Genomic DNA, 22,134 nt, shown 5'->3' on the forward strand with positions numbered 1-22,134 from the left:
CCAATTCTGTGAAAAATAAGAGTCAATCAATGTACACCATTGAATTTCGGAAAAGCTATTAATGCAAGTAGACAACCCATGACAAGTCTCGCCTGGACCAATGTTCTTTTCCTGATGTTTGTTTAGAAATATCTACAGTCTGATTGGATGAGTCAAAGTTTCCACATTAATTTTTTAATGAATGGCTGTGCACTTTTTTTTTGGTGGTGTTAGCATTGCTGTTAGTGGCCTAAAAAAGCTCATTAGCACAAATCATAATTTATTTGCGCTCAGGAGGGTTAAGTAAACATTTTTTTTTATTTTTCAATAAAACTTAAATCTATTTTGTTTGCCATTCTTATGCTCACCCATTTATTTGATCAAAATACAGAAAACAGTAATTCTGTGAAATATTACAATTAAAAATAGCTGTTTTCTATTTTAATACGCTTTGAAATATAATTTATTCCTGTGTGAAATCATTCTATGATGCTGATTTGCTGCTCAACAAAAATGTAACAATGTTAAGAACAGTTGTGCTGCTTAATATTTTTTTTCTGGAAACTGTGATGCATGTTTTGATTAATAGAAAGTTTAAAAACGGCCATTATTTAAAGTAGAAAAAATATTTTGTAACATTATTAATCTTTTCATTGTCGCATTAAATCAATTTAACGTGAACTTTCAGAATAAAAGTATTAATTCAAAAAATATGTATTGACCCCAAACTTTTGAACTGTAGTTTATTATAATAATAAAATGTATCTAATAAAGTTGAATCATTCACTCATTCATCATTCACTCATTTATTGATCTACATGATAGAAATGTATTTGCTTTAAAGGGATAAAAAAATAAAAATCACCCTTATGACGTCGCAGATGTGTTTGACTGACTTACGTCTGTGGAAAATAAAAATATTTTTTAGGAAAATAATCAGTCTTTGTGTCCGTTTAATGCAAGTGGATGGGTTGAAAAACTGCTAAATGAATACAATGGTAATCCATACAACACCAGTTGATGAATCAGTGTCTAAACAATTGACATGTGAAAGAAAAATAGATATATTTTACACTTGTTAAACTACTGTCAGCTGTTGAATGTGGGTTCATGAGTTCATGCTTTGCGTAAGTTAGTGCATCTGAACTAAGCCCTCTGTTAAACTCAAAAATGTTTAATAAGGTTATTAAATACCATTTTACAGCAATACAATTGATTGAATAGACTATTTAATGACCATAATCCTGATGCTTTTTTTTCCAATGATGTTTTCTCTCTCTCTTCAAGCTCAACAGATGATCTGATTTATTTATTGTTTTGTACAGATTGTGTCAGCTGTGCAGTATTGTCACCAAAAACACATTGTGCACCGAGACTTGAAGGTAAGCAGTTCTCTTGTTTTTGTGCTGAAACATTAAAAAGGGATTTGACGTGAATGATTGTATTAAAGTTTATAGTTGTAAGACCTTGCAAACAAAAGACGAAAAGGATTCTACAGTGGCTCCAAAATGTGTTTGGACACTTAAGCAATAATTAGAAATTCCATTTCATTAGAAGATTAAATATCAAACCAAGTAGAACCTTCAGAAAATGATTCTCAAAACTAATTTCACTTTTTGCTTAGGTTTTCAAATACCCTTTAGAGACTCTTCTTTTTCTTCTTACCCCGCTGTGTTTTTTTCCCCAGGCTGAAAACCTGCTGCTAGATGCTGATATGAACATTAAGATAGCTGACTTTGGCTTCAGTAACGAGTTTATGGTGGGCAATAAGCTGGACACGTTCTGTGGCAGCCCCCCTTACGCTGCTCCCGAGCTCTTTCAGGGTAAGAAGTATGACGGGCCGGAGGTGGATGTGTGGAGTTTGGGGGTCATACTCTACACGCTGGTCAGCGGCTCCCTGCCCTTCGATGGACAGAATCTCAAGGTTTTAACCTCCATTTAGCAATGTCAGTCCCTCGGTTTCACAGACAAGTCTTAAGATAGTCCCAGACTAAAGCCCTATTCGGACAGGATTAGATTAACATGGGGATGTGGGGGTAAAGTAATTTTACCTCAGGACATCTGTAATATTAATGGCCAATTCGCACGGGATAAGACATCTCAGCTAAAATAAGTGGTGTGTCTCTAATAAGTGCTTTTGATCTTCTTTTTGCTTTAAATGATATGCGGAAAATACTGGATGTTTTTATAGCGGGTCTGTTCGAACGGGATTAATATTACCCGAGCTCATTTTTCCGGACCTTTTTACAGAAGGTAAAAGTCTCGTAATCTTCACTGACATTGTCCGTAATGATTACCGAGATGGCACATTCGGACGGGACTAAAATCACAGAGAATCTCTGGTAATAACTACTTTACCCCACGTCCCCATGTTAATCTAATCCAGTCCGAATAGGTCTTAAAATGCATGTTTGAGCTGTTTTAGCTGAAAGTCTAAAATCTTAAAATATGCCATTGTTTTGTCTCGAGATGCACACCAGTAATGTGTTGTAAGGCATGTTTATAAAAGATGCTTAAATGTCCTAATTGAACTAAGGCCTAACCCTGGCTTAATCTGAGCCCTGTCTGTGAAACCAGGCCTATATGTGTTTGTGTCAGTCACTGTATATTTACTGCTGTTTATTACACAGGAACTGCGTGAACGTGTGTTACGTGGTAAATATAGGATCCCTTTTTATATGTCCACTGACTGTGAGAATCTTCTCAAGAGGTTCTTGGTTTTAAACCCAGCCAAGAGAGGAACGTTAGAGGTTAGTCTTCCTTCCACCTTTTAATCAGCATGTCATCTTTTTTCATAATGCTTGTTTTGTACTGAAGGCATGGCTGAACAATAACTGCTCACTATGTATGTATTACCAATATAAATTTAAGCAACATCATGCATTTATAACTTTTAATCATTTGTATTATTGCTCAAAAATATGTTTTAGTGAAATTATCTGTTGGTAAATGTTGTTTAATAATGTGTATTTTCATAGTGGTGCATACAAATGAAATGCTAAAATATTATTGTTTGTTTATTGATTTTTTAAAAACTATATTTTTACATTCTTTTACTTTTAAATGTTTGTAAATTAATTAGCTGCAATTTTTTTGGTTGAACTGATGGTTCCTCTGATTAAAAATATACCATTTTACGCCATTTCAGATTCAATATTTACACTACTGTTCAAAAGTTTGTAACAGTCTTTTTTGTTGTTGAAAGAAACAAATACTTTTATTCAGCGAGGATGCATTAAATGGATCAAAAGTGACTGTAAAGACATTCATAATGGTGTTATTAATATAAATAATTTAAAAAGAAACTTTGAACATTCAAAAAAAATACTTTTGAACAGGTAGTGTAAATTAAAGTACCGGTAATTACATATATTATTCTGTTGATTTTAAACATTAGTAATCTAATTGGTTTGGTCGCAAAGATCATGCCTCTGATAAAAATTTCCGCCTTTTAGGCATTTCAGAGCAAATATCTAGCTAACACTTTACAAAAAGGTCTCAATAAGTATTTAAGGATTAGTTCACTCAAAAATGAAATTGATGTCATAAATGACTCACCCTAATGTTGTTCCTCACCCGTAAGACCTCCGTTCATCTTCAGAACACAGTTTAAGGTATTTAATATTTAGTCCGAGAGCGTATCTAAGTGTATGCACACTGTACTGTCCATGTCCAGAAAGGAAATTAAAAAAAGGAAAGCATTGAAAATACATTTTGGTCCAAAAATAAAAAAAACTGCGACTATATTCAGCATTGTCTTCTCTTCCGCATTTGTTTTCAAACCTCAAATAAAGATTCAAACGGTCATGAATCAGCGGATTCATGACCGTTTGAATTTTTATTTGAGGTTTGAAAACACACGGAAGAGAAGCTGAATAAAGTAGTAGTCTTTGCTAATTTTGGACCAAAATGTATTTTCGATGCTTCAAGAGATTCTAATTAAGTAACTGATGTCACATATGGACTACTTTGATGTTTTTATTCCCTTTCTGGACATAAACAGTAAAGTGTGCATGCACTTGGATACGCTCTCGGTCTAAATATAAAATATCTTTAACTGTGTGTGAAGATGAACGGAGGTCTTACGGGTGTGGAACGACATTAGGGTGAGTCATTAATGACATCAATTAAATTTTTGGGTGAACTAACCTTTTAACTAACAATGACCTATACATTTGCTGCAGTATTATTATATCTCTTTTAACATTGTTCATGTTAGTTTACAGTGCTTTAATTAATGCTAATAAATACAACTTTTATATGTATTTGTAGATTTATATAGTTGAAATTAACATAAAGTAAGATTAATAAATGCTGTAGAGGCATTGTTCATTCTTAGTCCATGTTATTAATGTAGTCAACTCATGTTAACAAATTAAAGGAAGTGTATGTAAGATTGTGGCCAAAACTGGTACTGCAATCCCTTTCAAATGACTGTAGAGCGACGTCTCCCCCTCCCCCTGACTTGAGGTTGCCAGATTGGCTGCAGGATCTGCAGCTGTGGTTACTAGAGCAGATCTGGCAACCCCAAACACTACTGACTTCGAGATTGGTCGATAGGTGGAGGGCGGAGCTTCAGGCCAAAACACAACATATCAACATCAGTTGAGGGCTGCAACAACAACTTTTAAATGACAATATCCTGGCCGGGACTACTGTTGTCAGTGATATAAGTATTTGAAATTAACATAATTTCTTAATGTCTACTGACATATCAGGGCCATTTTATGATTAATTGAAATACATTTCTTACATACAGTTCCTTTAAACCTTATTTTAAAGTGTTACCCATATCTATATATACTGAATACCAAGGGTTGATAAATATTGAGTTGTACATTTTTAGCAATATCGACCAGCCCTAGTAATGATGACTGTCAGCCACTGAGGTGAGTCTCAAGCTGTAAATGATTGTTTCTGAACTTTATCCTTCAGCAAATCATGAAGGAACGCTGGATCAATGCTGGCTTTGACGACGATGAACTCAAACCCTTCCTTGAGCCAGAGGCCGACATTTCCGACCAGAAGAGAATAGGTAAGAGGAAACCTTACTGTAATGAGCTCTTTTGCCATCATTCCAGTAGTCTCGTGTAGACAGACCTCCAGATTGACGGTAGGTCTAAACTTTTAGTTGGTCAAGGACCGCCCAAGAGGACGTCTGACTGACATGTAAAGCAGCCAATCACAATTTGTTTTGTTCCACGTCATCTTTAGGGCTTTAAAAATGTATGTCCCTAAGATAACCGACCGGCGTGCATTTAAAAATGGTTTATTCAAGAATGTTGTGCAAGTTTACTGCAACAGTGGGGCCACAAACTTCATATTTTTGAAAATCCAGCATTAAGTTGATACTGTGTCATTGTCACAGTTGTAAACACAACGGCCTTCTTCTTCCATGAGGGGGTTTGGCGCCACAACGACTTTATTTCAAGGCAGACTGTTAAAGAACGAGACAAACACATCGCCCGGAAATCCTGTAGAATTCAACCAATCGGATGACGACTTCGAACCTCATTTTGTGTGCCTTATGCATCATATTTTCTGCCAAAGGTCCGGGGGTGCGACGTCTGAACCATTTCAATGTTCATTTCCATGCAAGACAGGCAACGGAAAGCATTTTGAGTTGTCAACTATTGAGCCGCCCTCTATAAGAGCAGGTCGAAGGAGATTTATATTTATATCCACACTATTATCACAACACTTGAGGGAAAACATCCAGAGACAGTGATATGAGGGGTTAGGGAGTGTACTTGTTAGTGTGCGGTGTTGCGTAATACCCAGCAGCTGGCTCCCTCATCCATCGACGTCTCTGATGTCTACTCCTCCCTCTCTCGCTCTATCACAGCGAGGATCTCCTCATGTTGCAATGTGATATTATCACATGACTCCAAGTACGAGAGCTAGGCTGGAGCACGAGGCAGTGCGGTGCACCGGAGCTTTGCACGCTTCCCTGCAATCGATATGCTGCTTCGCACATACGCCTGTCAGCGTAACCACACACACACATGATCACACACCTGGTTGCTTATTGAGGACACTGCGGGAACAAGAACACTTGAATGTGGAAGCCTGAGATAGATGGTTACTGGTCTTTTCTAGCCTTCCGCCCCCAGTTTGAGTGAAGCCTCACGTTGAGAGGAGCATGCTGGTGCTTGGCAGCCCTCAGCGGTCCTTTTGTGTGTGTGAAGAGGAGGTGAAACAGGAAGCTTTGGTTCTTTTGATGGAACGCACTTAAGTCAACCAGTGCATGGATTCCCATGAGGCCATTAAAGGTCCCTTTCTTTGCGTGTTTTCGAAGCTTTGATTATGTTTACAGTGTGCAATATAACATGAGTTCATGTTTCGCGTGTAAAAACAGTATTTTTCACACAATTTACTTATCTGTACAGCGCTGTTTCCTCTGTCCTAAAAACGGCCTGATGATTTCCTTGTTCTATGAAGTCCGTAACGAGTTCTGATTGGGCCAGCGCTTCCCGTGTTGTGATTGGACAGCAGCTTAGCGCACTTTGCCCGGAAAGGTCCCGCCTCTTACCATAACGGGGAGATGCAAGCGCTGAATGCGCTCTTCTCCACGTGGGAGAGCAACAAGACACGCCCCCTTTTTTGCGTGTTCTTGTGGGCGGAGGATTAGTCAACGAACGGTTCTAGTGATGTCATTACATCCCTGCACTTCCTGCTGTAGTCCAAACCGGCCATTTGCTGTAGGCTTTGAAAGGGAACTTCTGTTAAATAAAATATCTCGCTTGGCATTGAACTTTGAGCGTTATAATTTAACAGGTATTATTTATGCTCTAACAGCAACATTTCACACTAACTAAAGTTTGAAAGATGGAATCGCGAAGAACAGGACCTTTAAGAGTCAAATCTCAGAGAGGAGGAGGCTCATGAAATATGGCTTTCCGTCTTGTTTCACTTTAGAACATGGATTAATAGAGAGAGCTCTCCAACACACAACATCCATTCATTCACTACACCCAGTGCCTCAACATGTGATAGCCCTTTTGAAAATGCAGTCCTGAGCATCCTGACCTTTTTTATGTTCATTTAGTTGTGTTTTAGTTAAAAATAGAGTTTAAGCTCATGACATTCTATTCGTTTATGCATTTGGCAGATGCTTTTATCCAAAGAAACCTTCAGTGTATTGAAGGACTACGTTTAATCAGTTAATGCATTCCCTGGAAATTTGAGCTGTATGACTATTTAACTGTTTTGGAATGTCGACCAGCATAGAGAAAAGATGTCCATTACATTGTTTATATTTACTGATGGATATATTGAAATTATTTTGGGATTCTGCAAATAACACATGCTTCTAATCTCTGTTCAATTACAACCTGTCCTTCGTAAATTATATTTAATCTTTTATACATTATAGTTGATCTGCCATAGCATTTTAGATTGTAGGCTTTGTAGGCTTTTGCTTAAATAATTGAGAACTTACAATAAGAATTTTTTTTTTTTTTTTTTTTTTATATTAGTGGTTATTAATATTAGTGGACTTAAGTTTACAGTATGTGCACTTACCATGTATTTACAATGTCCTTACCCAAGAAAGCACTGAGTAATATAGGGTAGTGAAATGGACTGTGGGTTATGGTTAGGTTCAGCATTAGTTCTTAATATACCTCAATTATTGTAATTAGTATAGAAATGCAATGATACAGAACAGGACATTAAAATGAACATCAGTTAATGCACTACTTATGACCATGAGCAGCGCTTTTTTATTATTACTTTTGCAGCATTTATGAATCCAGGTTTATTCATAAATATACTATTGCCAATGTGTTTATCTATTACCTTATGTTTTTTTTTGTACTTTAAATATTCAAAAATATTTTGAATATTTATTCGATACTACCCAGGGTGCCCATGGGCCTTTAAACAGTCAGTTTTAACAAATTTAAGGCCATAAAAAGTCTTAAATATTGTGAATGTTATAAGAAAAGCATCTCATGAGGTCTTACATTTGTGGACAGAAAAACCCAATATGGCTTAATGTGATTATTTAACTTCAAAAGGCTATGATTGATTTAAAAGTGTGCGCTGTTGATGAATTATAACATTGTTTACCTTATGGTGTTTATATCACCGGCAAACCTGTTGTTCCAGAGAAATTCTCCATTCTAATAAGCACAACTGTTTTGTATAAAGGATTTAGCAGGGTATCCCTCATGTTTTTGCTGTTCCGTAAGTGCCACCTACTGTCAAATAGTGAATTTGCATTTTGATTTTCACCCCACAGCAAAATTGACCCATATTTTTACGCAACACACATGCAGTGAGTTTATATATAAATATAATCATTTATAACTTTGACTGGTTTAAAATGGTTTAAAGGCTGAAATGTGAGGGTTATTTTTTTTTATTTTTTGTCAAAACCTGTTTTAAACTGTTAAATGACTGTAAAAACCACAATATAAAACAGAATGTACCATAGACAATGCTAATAGTTATGGTCTTAATTGTATTGGTGCAGATCTTAAATTGCACTAACTATAACATCTAAAACCTTGTTGTAAAGTTTTACCTAATAAATCAATTTTTCAGTTAAAACAGGAGGTACAGCTTGTTCTTTTTTGAGTAACAGTGAATGGGTGGCTATAGGACAGATCTGTGTATTGTTAGCACATGTAGGCGGGACGGATGACTCAGTTACCATTCTTACAAATAAACTGGATTTATCTCTGTGTATCAACCAACTGGTTTATAGTGTCTGCATAACAACTGAGGGGGTGATGTGTAATTATGCTAAAATGTAAAATATTTAATTATCCTCAATCACTAAAAGAGTCTTCAATTAGTGTCTGTTTTGGTAGATATCACCCCTCATTCATGTTTTTAGCACGAATAGTGCGTGATCACTCGTGCTCAGGTAGAAAATATTTATTTAATTATTATTTATCAATAATTTAATAATACATAACAACATAAAAAACCCTAGTATGAGCAATAATGATAGTAATGCTTGCCTTAGCAAACACTACAAGTAAAAATTTTATTGTGTAAAGGTCTAAAACTAAAAGGAGACTCTAATGGCATCTTTACACAGCTGAGTTAGGGCGGATCTGTGCATGATCAATTTTGTTTAAAGACATAATACCACAAAAGCCTGACTAATGTATTTCTGCTCTGACCCACTTCAACCCGTAGTATCAAAGAATACAGTTATAATTGCTGTGTAAATGCATTTAAGCCACTTCTGAGCAGCATTCAGCAGTCTTTGCTTCTATGGCTTCTATGCCACCTTTGCAGAGTAAATTTGGCTTTAAACTGTTCTGTACTTGTGTGTGTGTCCTTTTCTAGATGTGATAGTGGGCATGGGCTTTTCAAGAGAGAAGATTCAGGAGTCTTTGTCCAAAATGAACTATGATGAAGTCACAGCCATATACTTACTGCTGGGCAGGAAGACCAATGAGGTGAGCTGCTAATGAAGAGAGGTTTCTTATAGATGATTGTTTGGTCTATTATAGTAGAAATGTAACTTGCTGTTTTTGTGTGTGAAGGAGGTCAGTGACTCCAGCTCCAATAGTAATCTCTCCGTGGCAAAGACCAGGCCCACCAGTGAGATGAACGGTCAATCCCCATCTCACCTGAAGGTCCAGAGAAGTGTCTCCTCCAGTGAATCCAGAAAATCCAGACGCCAAAGTGAACAAGGTGACCTTTACATACTGACAAACATTAGTCCATTTTAGATCCAAATAGTGTATATAAGCACAGGCTAACAATTAAATAAAAATGTTGATCTAATTAATTGCATGATATATCTGTGATTTATATCAATTCAACTGCCCCTTTTATGCTTTTTTTCCGGAAATATCCTTTAATTCAATGTGTACTATTAGCTGTTTGTGACTGTAAAATGTCTGCAAAGTTTCAAATATCAAAGAGCATGATAATTGATATTATTGTCTCCCAAAAGAAAGATCCCAAAAGAAGAAACGATTCTGAAATAAGTCATCAGAAAATCCAGCCTAAATCTAAAACCTACATAGATTTGTAATGCATTAGCATCATTCCAGCCAATGGTCTTCATTGGCTGCCTGTAAACGTCTACTTTGACCCTCAAACACTGTAGGTGTAGCTGAGGCCTGGAAGAGTTTGGTTCATGTGGTTCTGTGCTGTGAAAGCCAATCCACATTGCATGAACTTCCAAAGGATAAGGACTTACTGTAACATTGTTCATATCACTGTGTATCAAATGCTGAGGAAGCTCTTATTGGCCAGATGACCCGGCCTGTTGTGAGTTCTCGGAAAGGTGGAGTCCGAGTGATCGAATCCTTTATTGAACTGTTTCAGATGGTGATGCTCCAATGTATATTATGAAAAAAGGTGTGTTTTTTGACCTTGGATGCGATCTTTTGTAGAAGCCCTCCAACAAAACAAAATTAGGACTCTTTAAAATAGCATAATAGAGGTGCTTCAATGAATAGGCTTGGGTATTTGCAGAGAAAAGCACTCAAATAATTATCTTGCTCATTTACGGTCTTTCTCTTTCACAGTTAGTGTAGTCGCTAACTCAGCGTTGAGTAACTCCAAGCGGACAGTTCCTGTCACCGCTGACGGTGATGTCAAACAGGAAGGTGGAGTCACAGCACGTAAGGCCCCCACTCACAGCCCCCCCAGCCCACTCCAGGGTAACGCCAACAACCCCAACAAAACAGACATACCTGACCGGAAGAGAGGCAACTCCATCACACCTAATGTAAGTTCACCCTCACTGTTTCTGTCATTATGTTTAGTGCAAAGAGCGAATTATAGTCAAGAGTTTGGGGTGAGTATGATTTTTGAATGAAGTTATTATTTTATTCTCTAAGGATGCATTAAATTGATCAAAAGTGACAGTAATGACATTTGTTTGTTTTTTTTACAAAAGATTTATTTAAAATAAATTCAGGTTTTTTTGCCATTTTTATTCTTCAAAGGAAAAAAAATGGTTTCCACTAAATTCACTGGTAATTCTGCTTTACCATCACAGGAATAAATTACATTAAAAAAATATTCAAATAAAAAACATTTTTAAATTGTAATATTTAATTTCACAATATTACTGTTTTTGCTGTAGTTTCAAATCAAGGAAATCATTCTTGCAATGTTTTAAAAACATAAAAATCTTATCCCAAACTTTTGAACAGTAGTGTACATAAATCTCCTAAGATGTAATAGAGCAGTACACCTGTTTTTTGATGTCACACAGAATAACTCTGGATCGGGAGGCATGTCGAGGAGAAATACATACGTGTGCAGTGAGAGAAACAACACAGACCGCCTTTCTGTCATTCCTAACGGGAAAGAGAACAGGTATAGCCTGCCCTTCCTGTCTGCTGAGTGATGAACCTAATATTTAACACATTTATGTAATTTGCCACTTTTATCCACAGGCAATTAAAGGTGCAATAAGTGATTTCTGAGAAACTAAAGACCTGATCATAACCCTGATATTCCTTTGACCTTTTCTCTTTTGTAATGTCTCTGAGCCATCTCTCTTTCTACAGTCCTTCTTCAAATCTCCGTCTTGCTCACTCTCTCTCCTCCCCAATCATGAGTGGATGCGCCTCCTACTTGTGATTCGTCACTAATGTGTTGCGCTGCTCGGCCCGAAACACACAAAACACTTTCTCTGAAATCGCTTACTGCAACTTTAAAGTGCATTCAGAGTTGATTGAGTTACAGGAACCTCAGATTCAGTGAATTAAGCCTGATTTTGTCTCCTTCTGTAGTGTGTCTTTGTCTCCTGGCTCACGTGACCCTGGTGCCTCCACTCACAGCATCAGCACTGCTGCTACACCCGATAAAACGCGATTTCCACGAGGCTCCGCAAGCCGCAGCACTTTTCACGGACAACTGAGAGATCGCCGCACGGCCACCTACAACGGTCCACCCGCCTCGCCTACGCAGCCTCGCAGCCGCGGCAACGCCAACAACCTGCTCACCAAGCTGACCTCTAAACTCACACGCAGGTAAATGCATTTCTCACAGTGCCGATGCCATTCATTCAATATAGGCCTGACTTTTCCTTCCTGTTTCCTGACCTCCCTCTTCTTTTATTTGTATTTTTTTCTAAGGGTTCATTTAGAAATGGTTTAATTTTGTCCATCTATGTAATGTCTATCCTTTTTTTCATTCTTGTGTTGTAGAAATATGTCATTCAGGTTTTCCAAAAGGTAGGCCATTGAGTTCATGGGGTGTAAATCTGTCTTTAACGTAATGAGGAGAGTCCAGAGGCTGACGCACTAACCCATAGTGATTTGATTGCAGTGATTTGGAGTTTAATGCTCTCTCAGTGGTTGATTACAGCATGCTTTAAAACACTGCCTGCATCATAATGTGGCCGAATCAAATCAATCTAAATCGCTCTTTAACTGATTGCTACTAATCAAAATGTTTGCATGACACGAGCTGATTGTGCAAAACAATGTGTATGACTTATTCTGACATTATAAAAAAACTGGTTCCACAAAGGCTTTGGTACATTCTTAGCTGTATGGTGCGTAGAGAGATCAGATTCAGTAGCTCTGTGTGATTCCTAGACAAAAAATAGCATTTTTGCTAGTAATTATTTTTCTTTTGTAGAACAGGGATTGATTTGCACTAATGTTCAAAAAGTTGGGGTCAGTGAGATTTTATTTTACATTGAACATTCAGATGTGCCACAAGATTACATTACATTTAAAAAAAAAAAAATCTTTATTTTTGGTCCAATAAATGGAGCCTTGATGAGCATAAGATACCCAAAAGCATCATTTGTAATGACCCCAAACTTCTGAACGGTACTGCAAGTTCTCTTTAGTTTCAATGTGTGTTTTTGAGTAAAGAGAGTTCTGATGGCAACGGATTTTCGATGAATACATTTAAAAATTATAATGACTGGAACATGATTGAAAATTAAAATTAAGAATTATGAATGTATATCTCTCCTGTTAGCAATTAATGTTTTAGACAAAATTGGGTCACACTGCCATCTGTTGGTAAAAAGTAAACATAGACGGCTTGGCTTGTTTTGGGGGTTTAGGTGTACTTTTTACCATCAGATGGCAGTATGAGCAACAACAAAAAAAAAACTTTATGTGACCTCCCCAAATGCACCCCTCTAAAGTGAACAAAACAGAACATCTTAAAGGTACACTGTGTAACTTTTGACCCTCTAGCGGTTAAACAGCAAAACTGCATGCATTTTGCGAAGAATGTTGTGCTTGGGCTCTGCGTGACTGCGGATGAATGAACTAAAAAAAGAGGGAGAGTTTATCCTACTGCTCATAAAACATTCACTACTAGACTTAAGTGATAGATGGACAGGATCTCAAGCTGACGGCGTTACTGTGCCCATTAATAGACGGGACATCCTTGAAAATAAATTCCAGCACAGTGCTACAACAACCATAATGAAATCCTTCTCAATAGATAAAGCTTTACATTGGACTCTGTTAGAGAGCTACATATGGGAAATTATCTGTTTAATTAAATACCTTACTCATCTGCTGAGTAATAAAAACGGCATCTCTGTGTCGCTTTTAAAACATTTAAAATCCCTCAGTTTTCGCCACCCCGGAAAAGCTAAGCCAATGTTGATTCTGGTTCTATTACGAGCTGCATCATGTTCTCTATTTGCCACCAGACCACTTGTTTTTTTAAACAGGTGATTCCCCACAGATTTGAGATTTAGCTGCTCCATGTCAACCTTTCTTACTCATTGTAACGACTAACCTTTGCCACTCCCACACCATACACACGTCAAAGCAGCTGGAGCAACTTTTCTCTATTCGCGGATCTGTCGACACACACACGGGGGAGTGGCGTATGTATGCAATTTCCAGTGAAAACAGGTCTAACATGTAAACACTTAACAGGTTTTGGGGGAAGGATCGATTATATTGACTTCTGTTTATTTTGAGCTAAAAGTTACATAGTGTACCTTTTTAAAATCATGAAATGAAATGAAAAATCGATGGTTGAATTAGAAGGCCTTTTGATACTGTTGGAAAGTGAAGTCACCACAACAGAGCTGTAGTACTATTAAATGTAATGTTTATATTATGTGAAGAGCATGAATAGTGTGAACTGAGATCCGAGTCCACTTTTAGTGCCAGAGACAGTGAAAACTGGGTTCACATTTTGGTTCTCTATAAAGGAACCAAATGATAATTTGGCCTGTGTCCTTGCAAGCACAGCTGGTAATGTCCATAAGATGTTTTTCTGGTGTTAGGAGCCAGTGCTGGTTATAGACCTCAGTGATGACCAGTGACACCACAAGTGGCCTTGGATTTGGATTTGGATGTATTTTCCCTTTTAGAAGCATTTCAAGGAATTTGTTAATGAAGAGTTCTAAAATTAACCACCAATCAAACTAAAAACATTGATTTTCGATTTCTGGAAAAAGACATGGTACAAGAGTGTGTATTTAATTATCTTATGAAGTATTGATCTAATACAGTTTGTAAGTCACTAATGCCGAGTATAAAATAGAGTATATTTGAGGGGTGTAGCGAAATAAGTGAATGCTTTTGATAGTGTAAGGAGGAGACTCAAATGTGTCACAAATATGGAAGGCTGCTGCGGAGCTAAATTTGTGTAATGGCAATAGCGATTGGTGGATCTCTTCAGATTTATGAGTAATGCTGCTGTTCTTTACCAGATACATTAATACATGCATATCAAACGTTGGGGGTCTGTAGGGTTTATTTGTTTGTTTTTGAAAGACGTTTCTTATGCTCACCAAGTCTACATTTTATTTGATCAGAATTACAGTAAAAAAAATACTGTTAAAAATTACACTTTTCAGTTTGAACATATATTTTAAAATGTAATGTTTTATTGTGATGGTAGAGCTGAATTTTCAGCATCATTACTCCAGTCTTCAGTGTCACATGATCCATCAGAAATCATTCTAATATGTGATTTGGAGTTCAAGAAACATTACTAACCCCAAACTTTTGTACCGTAATATCCGCACTTTGGAGGCCTGTGTCACTGCAAACAGAAGTCTATAAGAGCACATGGTCACGTCCTAAAGCAGGTTTCTGGTGGGAGGAGCCTGTTCTGGCTCATAGAGAGGATTGTAAGCTGCAGCCGACTCCAAGTTGAATGATCTTCAGGAGTCGCCTTCAGATCAGATTTGTGCCATAGAATATAACTGAACAGATCACACACTTTCTAATAATCTTCTGACTATACAAAATGCTCTATTAATGTTGAAACTGTCTCAATCTATCCCTCTCTTCCCTGTGTTTCTTTCTTCCCTCCCTTCCTTCCCTCCCTTTTATCTCTTTCTCTGTCTGCCTTCCTCCCCCAGGGTCACTCTTGACCCGAGCAAACGGCAGTCTGCCGTCAAATCAGGGCCGGCTGCCCCCTCTGTGCCCCCCACCCTCACAGTCCCCTCCAACCCTGCGGCAAAGACTCTTAGTAAGTCTGCGCTCCACTCGTTTACATTCTTCCTCTTTCTTTATCATCCCCCTCTCCTCCAGCCTCTGCCCTTTTCACCACACCACAGGGTTCCCACAGCATGTAAAACCTGGAAATATCAGGAAATCTTTTTTATTTTTTGCTATGTAAAACACCACACACACACACAAATAAAAATGTATTACTGAGAAAACTTCCATATACATGCATATATATATATTATAATATTAGATAGATAGATAGATAGATAGATAGATAGATAGATAGATAGATAGATAGATAGATAGATAGATAGATAGATAGATAGTTTGAAAACAAGCTTCCATAATTTTCCCACACTGTACAAATATTTTTGGTTTAACTTAAAAAAGTAAGTAACCTGGTTGCCTTAAAATGTTGAGTTCATTGAAATAATTTTTTTAAGTTAATACAATAAGGAAAATTGGTTTATCTTATTGTATCAACCACATAAATGTAAAAAAAAATTGTGATAAATCATGAAAATAGCATAATTTGGCTTTTTTCCCCCCACTGCATTACTGCAAGGAATATTTACATTTTTATGTAATATGCTTACTAAATATATGAATACTGTTTGAATAAAGGATGATGTCAATTCTCAAAAATGTTCATTGTATTAACTCTTATTTTTTTTGCAGTGAACTCAATTTAAGGCAACCAGATAACCAATATTTTTTTATTTTATTTTTTACAGTGCAACAGTCACGCTTTGCTCATCAATATTGCACACCATATTGATGCCCACAACATAAACACATTCAAAACGACTCATGCCAATATATCAGTCAAACCAATTCAAAAACGGGTCTAAACGATTCATTAGCGAATCACTCAAATCATTTTTCATTAGTGAATTTGAATGAATTGGTCTGAAAGAGTGGGAACCCTGTCTCTAAACATGTGGCTCTGTATTGGCTATTTGTTTTATCTGCGTCCTCCAGTTTAATTTCTTTCTTTTTGTCGGCTTTGAACTGCTCTTTTCTTCCAGATACAGCAGCTCTGGCTATAAGCAGTTGTAAGATTTTGCAGATGAAGAGTGTCTAGAGTAAGGGCTCGTTTAAATGCACAAACAACAGCTACAACTACACATTGTGTTAATGGAGAGCGAAAGGCTGTGTGTGTGAGAGAGAACCCGAACGACTGTTTTGTCTGTCGATTTTAGTTAAACGATCCATAAGATTTTAGTGTATCCATAAGGACACTGCGACGCACCCTCTCGCATGCGAAGAGCACAGTACATGTATAGACACGTCCTCTATATCTGTATATGTGTGTCTGACGTCAGGTCACAGCCAGTGTCTCGCATCCAGCGCTCAGAATAGGCTTTTTCCCATCATGCACTCTTTCAGTGAACTTCTAGATGTATATTGTTCTTTGAAGGAAGCGGCATGGCAGTTCAAATGAGTGCATGGTGAAAAACTACCGTACACATTCAGGTGTTGATTGTAAGCGTCTTGTATAAGTTGCTTTTGTGTTTGTCTGATCCAGCATATTGTTGACACAGAGTCTTTGTGGGAGGTTTACTTTTTTTGCTTGCCTCTTCCTCTTTTCTTTTTCTTTTTTTGCTGTCTCTTTCAATCTCTCTCTCTCTCTGTCTTATTGTGTGTGTAGTGATTTGCTCTAAATTGACTAAAAATGATTTCCTTTTTCTCTCTATCCGTTCCTTTTTGCTGCATTGTGATCTTTAACCTTTCGACAAATTAACAATAAAAGAGTCTCAACCGAGTTTGAGAGAAGCGGGAGATTTGAGGGCTCAAGGTGAGGTGTCGGTGACTTTGAAAACCCTTATTTCCTCTCCTGGCTTATTATTTTAGTGTGTTGTGGATGTTTACCTTCTGTCTCCAACTGTATGAGATATCAGAGTGTATATTAGTGTAGTGTGTACAGCACGAGGGCCGTTAGTCTGCTTTATTCATGAATGTTTGAGTGATGTGTTTTTTTTTCTTTTTTCCTCCATTTACATTAGGGCTGGGCGATATTTAATATTAAATATTCACAGTATGTTCACATTGATTTAGCTGGTTATATGAAATTAACATTAGCTATGTTTCCATCCATCTATTTTTATGTGCATTTTGCGTAAAAAAACTGCTGGATGGATGCACATAAATTAAAAAAAACTAAAATTTGGTAATGGCATCTCTAATTAAAGGCACAATGTGTAAGATTTTTTTCTAAAAACCATTAGAAGAGTGTTACATATTTTGTTGACTCGTATACAAACATTTTCCCAAATGTTTCCAAGAATGTTTAAATCCAGAGAAATAAGCAATTTTGACCAGGACAGGGACCGTGTCCGTACGTCGCCTATCAGTGACATCATACCCGCATTACCCTCGATTTCTGAGGGTTTTATTTTGTAGAAACCATGGAAACATTAGAGATGCTTTAATATGTTGTTTTATTTGACAGGTGAGAAAATGTTTGGACGCATTCATCGACAGAAGACAGTTAGTCTTATGCTGCGTTCAAACCGCACGTGAATAACGCTAAAAAAAAATCACGCTATTCGCGCGAAGTTGGACGCATGAACATTTTTAATCCATTTGCGCGTGAAATTCGCTTCATTCGCGTGTGACATTCACTACACAAATAGACGCAAATTCGCGTCATGGGAGGGGCTTTTGCCAGGCAGCGGCAGTCGGGGTTGAGCGCTGAGCACCCCTGATTACCATGGGTCTCACACCTCCGAAAACACCAGATCAAATTTTCAAATAGGCGCTCTCTTAATAAATAAACTACATATTTGAGCTTTAAACAACTACATTCTCGCCTGAAATACTATTAAAACTACATTTTGTGACACAATAACAGTAGTATTTTTAAATTACTCTGGCCTCTGGGTTTCCCCTATGGGTTTCCCATCCGTCACTTCACCATGTGACAGCTGTAAGCAGGCTCCTCATTGGTTACATGGTATCCGCCAAAGTTCAGATTTTTCAACTTGAGCGATTTGCGTTTTTCATCACGCGTTCAAAACACTCAATTCGCGTGATCCTTGCTGCGTCATTCGCGCCATTCACACCGCAGAATGCCTTTTTGCGTCTCTGCATTGACTTAACATGTAAATCACTCACGTGCAGTGTGAACGCAGCATTAGGCCGAGTGCACCAAAGCGTTTTTTTCACACGACTGGCTGGCGTATATCCAATTGTTCTCATTGGGAGGGCAGCGTTTTTAGAACGCCATGAGCGGAACGAGGCACTGAGCGAGTATTTCACGCTCAATCTCTGAGCATTCAGCGTTTTTTACCAGTCGCCGAAAGTTGAACTTTAAAGTAAAATTCAAAGACAGCTCATCACTGTCACTTTTCACCCGGCTGTCCAATCAGAGTGGAGGAGGGGCGGGACAAATGCAACACAGACCAAACGCCACATTCTGCTTGTCTAGTCAACACATGAAAACAACGAGCATAATAACGGAACACAATCATTTAAAACAAGAGCCAGAGCAAATACTTTACATTGTATCTGCATTTTTATATAGAATCCATACAGAAACACTCTACCTGTAAAATGAGATGCTAGTAACACTCCTGCAGATATTCCCTATCATAACGAGCAAACAGTCTCCACTGAAGAAAAAACAACAACGCTGAGCTGCCGAAATGCTCTCAAGCGACCACAGCGAGGTGTTTTCAGCTGGCTAAAAATGCTTTGGGCACACGGCCTTAGTGTTGTAATCTTGTTTTCTTGATTTACCGCGAGTACCATATTTTACCATGCCTATCCTCGATCTAGCTTACTGCAGTGTGCGACAAGTGTCTCTCATTAGAGTAGTATTATAATATAACTTTTTAAACGCACTTGAATGTGATATGATGAAACAGCGCTGCGTTACCCCACATACACATGACCAGAAGAAGCAGAGGCGGCGGCATAATAAAAGCTCCATTGCTCTCGAGCCGTGTGTCACGCACAAATCTCATTAGCAATCGCTCCAGCGTCCTCCTTGCGCCCCCAAAGCACTCGGTCCTTGCTCTGGGTTACACTACAGTAACGTTAAAAATCTCATCCATGAACGTGATTGCTGCCAGAGTCCTGTTCAATTTATTTTTGAGTTACTTACTAATTCAACAATTAATCAGCATTCACTGAAGTGCCACTGTGAATTTTTTGTAGTGTATTTTGAAATATTAACATGTTGCAATATACTGTCTTGCCCAGCCTCTTTTCATGTTAAATAGCATTTAAAAAAGGAGCTGCTTCTGTGCATGCCTTAGTCTGCTGTGCATTCGATTGCCATTAATTCCCATGTGTGCCGATAACCCATGCATGCATCTGCTGCAGTGATCCTTCACTACTACTTTGTGCAATCTCAATATAATGATCTTTTTCTGTTGCCTAAACCTTACCTTTCTCTCTTTCCATGCCCGTTCCGCTCTGTCTCGCAGTCGCCATGTATCTGGGGATCAGCAGAAAGATGAAGGGAAAGATGGAAAAGACGGGAAACCCCGCTCTCTCCGTTTCACCTGGAGTATGAACACCACCAGCACCATGGAGCCAGCCGACATCATAAATGAGATCCGCAAAGTTCTGGACGCCAACAGCTGCAGTTACCAGCAGCGCGAATGCTTTCTGCTTCTCTGTGCCCATGGGGACACCCGTGCCGACAGCCTCGTCCAATGGGAGATGGAGGTTTGCAAACTCCCCCGGCTCTCACTTAATGGTGTCCGTTTTAAGAGGATATCTGGCAACTCCATCGCTTTTAAGAACATTGCTTCCAAAGTTGCAGGCGAACTCAAGCTATGAATATCTTTAATCTTACTACATAGAGGAATTTATGAAATGGTTCAGTTCAATATAGACAAACAAATTAAGCTGTACAATCGTAAAGTAGCAGTTTTATGGTTTCGTTTTTTTTTTTATAAACCACTTACATGTATTTGAAAAATTGTATATACTGTAACATTGCTTAAAGCAATAAATTCTTTAACATCGGTCACACAATTATCGTATTATCGCGCAAGTTGTTAAATGCTGTAAAAAAGTACAGGTTTGAACCTTTCAGTGTTACGATTGTATGCACCTCTGAGAATGTTCAGCGAGGAACCAACTCATTGCCATCTCCGTCATTTCAGACTGAAGAGTTGAGACTGATCTCTCAGGAAATGGACACTAGATGGAGATTTGTGGAGTTTTGTTTTATTTTAGCTTTTTAAAGGGCACTTTTCTGTGGTGGTTTTAAGTATTGCGTGTTTCAGGCCGGCTCTTGTGTAAAGAGCGCACCCGAATCTTGACTTGCTTAAGACTTTTAGCAAATTTGCTCTGCACCTCTGTGTATCGAGGTTGCACGTCTGTGAAAACGGCTGCAGTAAACCTGATTTGAGCTCAGTTTCACTGTTTGAATGTTTAAGAGCAAAATTTAGATGTTTTATAATTTATTTCACGTTATTGCCCACTCAACTGTATTTTTTGTGTAAATATTGTACTTTATGCGGTAATTACACATTTTCATAATGTTTTGTTGGAGTTCTTCGAAACCAAGAGGGCATCTTGTAATCTTTCACTTATAAGACTCACCACAGATTTCATTAAACTATCTGTAACTCGTCACAGTGTTCATAGCAGAGATCTAATACAGCTACAAAATGATCTCAGTATTTGTACTGCCTCTTTTTTATCTTTGTTGATTCGACTATTTATCACATGAGCTGCAGGTCAACAACTTGGAGATCTTTGTACAATCAAAGAAACTGGTAAGTTTCAAAATTTTGGGATTGGTATGAATTTTTTTCCATCTTTTATGTCCACGTAGGCTGTTCGAACAAAGATACAGGAAAAAAAGGGTACAGTTGTAGAAAAGCATTTCAACTTAACATATAATAGACACCAGTTCTTTTGAAATGCAATTTATTCCTTTGAAGACTGGTAATGATGCTGAGAATTCAGCTTAGTGTCACATGATCCTTTAGAAATCGTGAAAAGCTGATTTGTTGCTCAGGAAATAGTTACAGTGGTAACTTTTACAGTAAGGTATTATGTTAACCAATGTATTAACTAAGAGCAATACATTTGTTACATTATTTGTTAATCTTCGTTAATGGTAGTTAATAAAAATAGGTGTTCTTTATTAATAGTTAATGCAATGTGAGCCAGAGTATAAAATGAAAACATTTTGCATAATGTATTATTAAATGTTGAGTTTAATATTAGCAATACTTCTACAGCATTTATTAATCATGTTAAAAGTAATAATGCCTGATTGTAATTATAGTAATGTTGAAAACTTAAAGGTGCAGTGTATAATTAGTATTTGAGGATCTATTGACAAATGCAAAACAATATACACCACTGAAAAGTGCATAAAAACCTCACATAATTAACCATTTTATTACCTTAGAACGAGCCATTTCCATCTACATACAGTAGATCCCCTTACAGTGAAATCTCCATTTTGCACTAATGCCATCTCCATTAGTAGCCCTAAACGGACAAAAGTCAGAGCACTAGCTACTCTGCAGTCTCAGACGGCAACATTTGTCATGTATAGGCCACTGTAGCTTCTCTATGTGCGTCAAAAGGGAGGGGTGAGTGGTAGATGGTTGCGAGTTCCCACCTCACTGCTAGATGCTGCTAAAATTGACACTTTGTGCTAAAAGTACCAAATGTTTGAACTAATCTATTGTTTATACAGTTCCAATCACAATTTTCAACCTTTGAACTGGGTTGAAATGTCAGTTTGTGAGTTTCTATAATACAAGTTCTTAATATCAACAGGGAATAAAAACAAAAA

The 22,134-nt window shown here is 37.6% G+C and overlaps 1 protein-coding gene across 8 annotated transcripts in view; it reads left to right on the plus strand.

Annotated features, from left to right (window-relative positions):
* Positions 1-20,998, plus strand: part of mark3a (MAP/microtubule affinity-regulating kinase 3a) — a 39,812-nt gene extending 18,814 nt beyond the window's left edge. For 2 of the 8 annotated variants that reach the window (XM_067421651.1, XM_067421652.1), the window contains exons 7-17: positions 1,305-1,361; positions 1,667-1,903; positions 2,610-2,729; positions 4,915-5,014; positions 9,286-9,398; positions 9,486-9,636; positions 10,482-10,684; positions 11,177-11,280; positions 11,700-11,939; positions 12,117-12,143; positions 19,793-20,998. In XM_067421651.1, coding sequence (XP_067277752.1) covers positions 1,305-1,361; positions 1,667-1,903; positions 2,610-2,729; positions 4,915-5,014; positions 9,286-9,398; positions 9,486-9,636; positions 10,482-10,684; positions 11,177-11,280; positions 11,700-11,939; positions 12,117-12,143; positions 19,793-20,150 — 1,710 coding nt within the window. In that variant the 3' untranslated portion in view covers positions 20,151-20,998. Of the gene's footprint in view, positions 1-1,304; positions 1,362-1,666; positions 1,904-2,609; positions 2,730-4,914; positions 5,015-9,285; positions 9,399-9,485; positions 9,637-10,481; positions 10,685-11,176; positions 11,281-11,699; positions 11,940-12,116; positions 12,144-15,268; positions 15,379-17,112; positions 17,158-19,792 lie in introns of all 8 variants that reach the window. The other 6 variants (XM_067421655.1, XM_067421657.1, XM_067421659.1 and 3 more) reach the window with 6 other exon arrangements.
* The last annotated feature ends 1,136 nt before the right edge of the window (positions 20,999-22,134 follow it).

Source organism: Pseudorasbora parva, chromosome 17 (assembly GCF_024679245.1).
Source record: "Pseudorasbora parva isolate DD20220531a chromosome 17, ASM2467924v1, whole genome shotgun sequence".
Taxonomy (NCBI): Eukaryota; Metazoa; Chordata; class Actinopteri; order Cypriniformes; family Gobionidae; genus Pseudorasbora; species Pseudorasbora parva.